Genomic DNA, 6570 nt, shown 5'->3' on the forward strand with positions numbered 1-6570 from the left:
CAATGGAAGCGTTATGCGGCTTTCTTCTCCTAAGAAGAATTAAACTTAAAGTAATGAAAAGTGACTACACTTAAAGTAGCATGTATAGGCAACAAAAGAAAAGATTTACTTCATAAAGCTTGTGTATGGAAAATACTTTTACTACATTTCACCTAGCACGGAAGCAGAAAGGTTTTATTTAGGAGGCATTTGAAAAAAGAAATTGTGCAACCCAACCCTCCACTTCAACAGTGTATAAAAATCAAGCTGCTTTATGGCCTTCTCCTGCTCTGAAGGTTTTGCCACTTGTCTGGTTTTAATTGCTCACAGTCCATTAGCCTGCTCCTTCACTCGTATGAGGAGCCACCCAGGGAAGGACAGTGCGCTGTGCTGATTCCTTGCGCTGCGACAAGCCGAGCGCGGGCGCTGGCGTGCACAAGTGTCCGAGCGGTCTCTCTCTAACTCTCCTCTCTTGCTTGTCCTGTCATGGGTGACAACAGTGAAAACAACCAAGAATCTTTTTGTTTTTTTCTCTTCCCTTTTCCTTTAAACTGCACTGTCCCTTCTTCACCCCTATGGCATGAGGCAAAAAAAACATACATGGGAGAGGCACAGCTAAAGAGATGCAACACAAACATGTATAGCTCCACGGAGCACGACTGCCCACCAAGACATTTTGAAGGAAGGGACCTGCATTTCAGATTGCAGGATCATTGAGGTCTTTATGGCCACAATCCAGGTGGTTTTCTTGGTCATGACACTTTATTAACCCAGATTAATCTCTCTCCTGTAAGATGTTAAACTAAGCCGAGCTAAGAGTGAAAAGATAAACCCTTAACCTCGCACGACTTAGAGTCCTTGATTGTTCGGGCAACTTTCCAGATGCTACTGTTAAACACTCCAGCTGATCCTGTTCGAGCGGTGCAGGACTGGTAACAAAAACTCAATTCTACATTGAAACCTAAAATTAACATAGTGCAGCAATGATCCTGCCTGCACTGCCTCAGCCAAGAGCATCAAGGCCAAATCTGTGCCAAAGTGCTTAGTCAGCGGATCGTGACGTGTAATAGGGTTTGTCTGAAACTATTCGTGAAAACCCTCTCGTTTCCAACACGTCTAGCAGCAGGACCAATGATCTAAAGCAGACTAATGAAAACTCCTTTTCTCAATTCACTTTCCCTGTCCTTGATTCAATGTAATCTGAAGCACCAAAGCAGTACAGACATGCACAAACATATCAAGCATTACTGTCCTTTGAAAAAGCATTTAAGTGAAGCAAGTAGAGATACAAAGGGGACATTTTTTTTTTGCTAGCGTGCCCTTGCGCAGGCAGTGCCAATTGGCCGTCCCACTGTGACTCAGACGAAAGCAGGGCTGTGAACAGGAGCCAACGCAGTCGTCAGATAAAGTCTCTCCCTCCCTCCCTCCCTCCCCCCACGCACCGCCAAGGGAACACAACCTCGGACCGCTTTGCTTTACAAACACAGCTAGCTAACTTCGTTCAAAACAGCAAGGAAAAGGCACTTGAGAATCAAAGCTTACTTATGAGGAGGCCTATGACCATCCCTTCAGGAAATAATGTATCCCCACACCTCCATCTCGGACAGAATTATACCAGATTTCAGAAAGATGCTATCTGTTTGTAATAAGAAGCACTTGCATGCCTTTACAAATTTGTACCATATAAAGCAAAGGAAGGCATTGTTAATACACAGTGCATAATGGGTAGGTAAGATAGACTAATTGTGGAAAGGCGTAGTAACCAAATATATAGTATCACCACAGGAAACCTGCAAACCTAACACATGCTTTAATGCTGTAAACATTAACACATTTCTTTGATCCTCTCCAACAAATCAACTTTAAAAAGGACAATGTAGTCCCTGGAAAAGATAACTCTGCAGAAATTTAGAAGTATGCAGGTATGTGAATTATGCCTACAGCATCTTTCTTTTGGGCTTGCAGGGTTGAAGAAGTGGAAAGAGTGCACGTTTAAAACGAAAAAGGCCTCTTTTTTCTGTCTCGCAGAACTCTCTACTAACGTGTGCACCCCCTTCCATTTTCCCCCTCTTCCATTGCAGACTCGACAATTTACTTAACATGAGCTACGGAGTCAAGAGGTAATGAACGTTCCGAGGCCTGTCTGGCTAGCCATGTCAATATAGCCCAAAACAATATGTATATACAAACACGAACAAGTTCAAATTTGGCAGTGTCACTGGACATTTATCTGCTGACTGAACCAGTAATCGACTCATCCTCACAGTGGATCTGTTCTGATTTTCAAGAGGGAGGGCTGTGTAGTTACAGGATGCATCATCCACAACCGTATGGCTAGATTCCCACAATGCACGGGTAGCTTTTGAGGGACAAAACATTTCCATAATGTACACTGGGGTTGGGGGGCTTGCAAGGAATTGTACAGATCTACCATTGTGTCCTTCTAGAGGTATGCTAAAAATAAAACCTTAATATACAAGAAGGGAAACTGCATGCGCAAGTAGCCATCCGTAGAAGAGCCCTGGACTGAAACTTGCTCAAAAACCCAACAAACAGAAATTTAGAGACACAGCCTACCTCCAAGCAGAACTTTTCTCAAAAACTCTTCAGCAATGGCACACTTGGAACAAAGGCAACAGAGTTTTGTAAACTGGACTATCCAGTTGATCCTAAAGCAAAGGCTGTTCCCACACGTGAGCAAGGCGGGGAGGACTGGGACGGTTCCGTCGTGCTTGCAGGCAGCCGAACAAGCTGTCAGTGCACAAACAGCACAGAGTGCCGCCAGGTTAGTGACAGCATGAGTAAGCCAGGGTTCTCCCGGCTCCCAGGCAAACAGCACGTCTTGCCAGGCACACTCAGATGAGAGAGACGCAGCACTGCCCAACTCAGCGCCGATGCTCCCATCAGGCCCTGCGGAGCTCACGGCGCGGCAGATGACGAATGGCACTGCAGGCGGGTTTGTTGGAGGAGAATGCCTGCATGTCTCGCTCCCTCCCGAACTGGCAGAAGGACCTGCTGGAGAGCCAACTCTTTAAAAAGCAATAGGCGCTTCCAGATTCAATGAACATAATACAAAAAATAAAGAATTTATACAAAAAGGAAAAGAGGCCCAATCAGAATCTGCTTCTCATGAAATTAACATTCTATGCAGACGTTTAGTTATGCATCAGGAGTAAATACCATTCAGGATGTGTTGAAATTCTGCAGAAACTAATAACATTTAATCACAGTGACAAGAACAGGAAAGACATGTTTTTGCCTTTAAGGAGAATCTTAGGACAGGAAAGAAAGATCAGCCTGATAGGTCCGGTTACTGCTAGCCGAGACAAACAGTGCACGAGACCCGTTCAACTTGCTTGCATGTCTTCATCCAGCTAACCAAGGTTGCCACTGAATTATTCATCACTTCAAATATTCAACCATGAATTTTTAATTGGAACTAAAAAGGGAGAGTCTTTAATTAAATGCTTTGACAAAACGAGCCTTTCGCCAAAGAAGTCCGACAACAGACGGGTCCCAGGCGAAGGAATTAGAAAATTAAATGCGAGTGTTTTTTATTTAATGTGCCAAATTGGCAATGCGTCTCTCACTGTCAATGTATATTATTGTCTCGCTAGAATTCAACACAAAAATGAATTGGCTAATCATTTCCCAAAGTTTCGGCTTGCATTTTAGGTTTCTAAAAGAACAAATCAGATCAGAGTACAGAATCAACAACAACAACTCTTTTAATGTTTGGTCTTTTCCTCTTACCTAAATGCAGATCTAGGAAATTACTTCATTTATATCTTCATCAAGTGAAGTCCACCCTCCGCGCGCACACAATAAAAGCAGAATGTTGATGTTAGAGATAAGGGACTTGTTGAATATATTTTAAGCTTAGTCTTAACATGGGTCTCAAAGAGCAGGACATTAACTCCCAGTCGCATTTCAAAAGTACAAGAGGTAAAAAGGTAATATGAACAAGTCCACAAAGAGGATTGATTACTGGCTTAACAGCGTTAAATTCCAGTATTTTTTCTTTTTGTTTTCTTCCTTTATTCGACTAACTTTTATTTTTTCTTTTTTTTGCTTTCCTTCTACCAGCATGGATAAAAAAAAATCAAGATTTATTTCCCTTTGGAGTTCAGTTTGTGTCTCTCTCCTTCTTCTCTTGGGCATATTCTAGTTTTCAGTTGATTTTTTGGTTTTTGTTCTAGGTTTATCTGTGTTTTGTTCAATATCACGTGGCTGTCTCTCATATCGTGGAAGCCTTGAACTGCAGAGCTAGGTGAAAAAAATCCAAAAATGTCTTGTATGCAAAAGATCGATTCTTGTATGTGTGTGGCAGCAATCAACACAGAGCCTGTGACCATAGCGTATATTTCATTTATTCCAGGCAGGTGTTGAGAATGCATAGGCTTATGATCCTATCTTAGAGATGAGGGAGTGTACAACTGGTTCTGGAGGGACATTGTCAGCATGTTTTCACACCAGCTCAGCTCTTAATATCCCATTTGTGCTTATTACGGATTTTAACGTTTAGTAGCTGTTCATAGTTCATTGGGTGCTGAAGCTTTCAAGAGATTTACAAAACCTGCTGGACTGTGGCACACCAGGACCAGGGTTGGACAAGCCAGGCATATGCAATGTTTGCACAGACATACAAGAAATCATCAAACACATACAATGTGGGTATTTTTAGATTTTTTTTCTGCACTGTGGGTCAGGTCTTCGATATGAAATAGATATTTCAGTTTCTCTGCCATGGTTTCCTTTAGAGGCTAGGGAGAGAAAGGGCTTTGTAGGTGTAATAAATAAATTCAGTGCCTTTAAGCACAAGAATATCCAAACCCAGCATAAACAAAACTCTACCATGCTCATTCAACATAAGTGACTGACACAGACAGGAATCCTGGCACCCTTAAACCCTGCAGGAATACAGATAATTTGTGCTTTAAGAAACTTGAAAAAAAAATTAAAAAATGAAAATAATGTATTTGAAAGACAGCACTTAGTTTTAAACAGCCATGCTTTTGTGTCGCACACTCATGGCATTTAGAAAAAGAAAAACTCTACTGAAGGATATAATCACTTATCACAAAAAGCAATGCACTCATTCATTCTCTGACCTTAACACATCTTTCATGTCACACAATGCCGCTAGTTCCCAAGGAGCATGACTCACAGGCGGTCTAAGAATGCTCTTATTTTTAGCCTTCAAAAGTTTTAATTATTAAGAATTGTGCTACACAACAAGGCTGAAACATCTCTGCCTTTTCAAACGGACTGAGAGGAGAGGGAGCAATTGAAAAGCGCAGATAGAAAAAAAAAAGCCAATTGCTACAAACAGAGCTGCTCCAGCTGAGGTGTAGCGACTCTGTGCTGCATATTTGTTCCCAAGGCAGCTGGACCAAACTCTGCGAAAGCTCTTCCTAATGTTCAGTGGTTTTGCTACCTGTAATTTCTCACTGGCTAGCAGGAGATGGTTCTTCATTGTTTTCCCAATGAAGAAAAAGAAAAGCCCTTTCTCTTTAGCCTTTTGTCCAGCAGGCTTGCACTTCTGTAGCATACAGTGGTGACATGACAATCACACTTATCCACCAGCTAGTGTTTGCAGAAACTGCGAAACAGATTTCCTGGCTATACAAACTAAGACGAAGGCTGTTTCTTATTCATTTTTTTATCCAAACTCTGGATTGAGAGCATACTCATACTGTGTCATCTGATGCAGTGAGAGAGCTCTGCATTTGCTGACATACTTGACTTCGTTTGCTTTCTTTTGGTTACAGAAACCAGCCCCTAAGGTCTTATGTTCTTAGGGCCTTTACTTTGTTTTTCGTGGATTATTTCACACAGTAGATTAGCCATTAAAGAGAAAAAACACCCATAATGCATTGCGTAGAGTGCGGCCAACTTGAGAACTTCAGAATCACACCCAAAGTAGCTCTCCCTCCCTTCTCCCTAGGTTCTCACCCATCACCATCGACAGCATGACCAGCCTAGCTGGAGTCAACCTGACAGGCCCCACGGGAGCTGGCTGGTGCATCTTCGTGTACAACCTGTCGCCCGAGGCCGATGAGAGCGTACTCTGGCAGCTGTTCGGACCCTTCGGCGCCGTCACCAATGTCAAGGTCATCCGCGACTTCACCACCAACAAGTGCAAAGGCTTCGGCTTCGTCACCATGACCAACTACGACGAGGCCGCCATGGCAATCGCCAGTCTCAACGGCTACCGGCTGGGCGACCGCGTGCTGCAGGTGTCCTTCAAGACCAGCAAGCAGCACAAGGCATGAGGTGTCAAGGAAGAAGACTGGGGGAGGGGGGAAGGGAGGGGGAATGGAGAGGATAAACTTGTAGGAAGGAAAGAAAAACCAAACAGAATCAAAACGAAGAATATACAGTGAGCAAAAAACGCTAGAGGAAATTAGGAAAACAAAAAATTTCACCAAAAGCAAGGGAGCCCCCATTTGGGTTAAATCCTATTTGACTTAGATTAAATTACAGTCCTACTGGTAATCATTTTACAGTATAATAGAGCATCTGTAGGTTTGCCTGTACTGAAGCATATATGGCGTGTAGCATCTGCAGTCACATTGGTGTCTATAGAGT

General features: G+C 42.9%; 1 protein-coding gene across 5 annotated transcripts in view; it reads left to right on the forward strand.

Moving 5' to 3' along the window:
* elavl3 (ELAV like neuron-specific RNA binding protein 3) overlaps positions 1-6332 on the forward strand; it is a 38499-nt gene extending 32167 nt beyond the window's left edge. For 2 of the 5 annotated variants that reach the window (XM_088932600.1, XM_088932601.1), the window contains exon 6: positions 5906-6332. In XM_088932600.1, coding sequence (XP_088788726.1) covers positions 5906-6254 — 349 coding nt within the window. In that variant the 3' untranslated portion in view covers positions 6255-6332. Of the gene's footprint in view, positions 1-2060; positions 2100-5905 lie in introns of all 5 variants that reach the window. The other 3 variants (XM_088932602.1, XM_088932603.1, XM_088932604.1) reach the window with 2 other exon arrangements.
* The last annotated feature ends 238 nt before the right edge of the window (positions 6333-6570 follow it).

Source organism: Atractosteus spatula, chromosome 14, assembly GCF_055471065.1.
Source record: "Atractosteus spatula isolate fAtrSpa1 chromosome 14, fAtrSpa1.hap1, whole genome shotgun sequence".
In the NCBI taxonomy this organism is placed as follows: Eukaryota; Metazoa; Chordata; class Actinopteri; order Semionotiformes; family Lepisosteidae; genus Atractosteus; species Atractosteus spatula.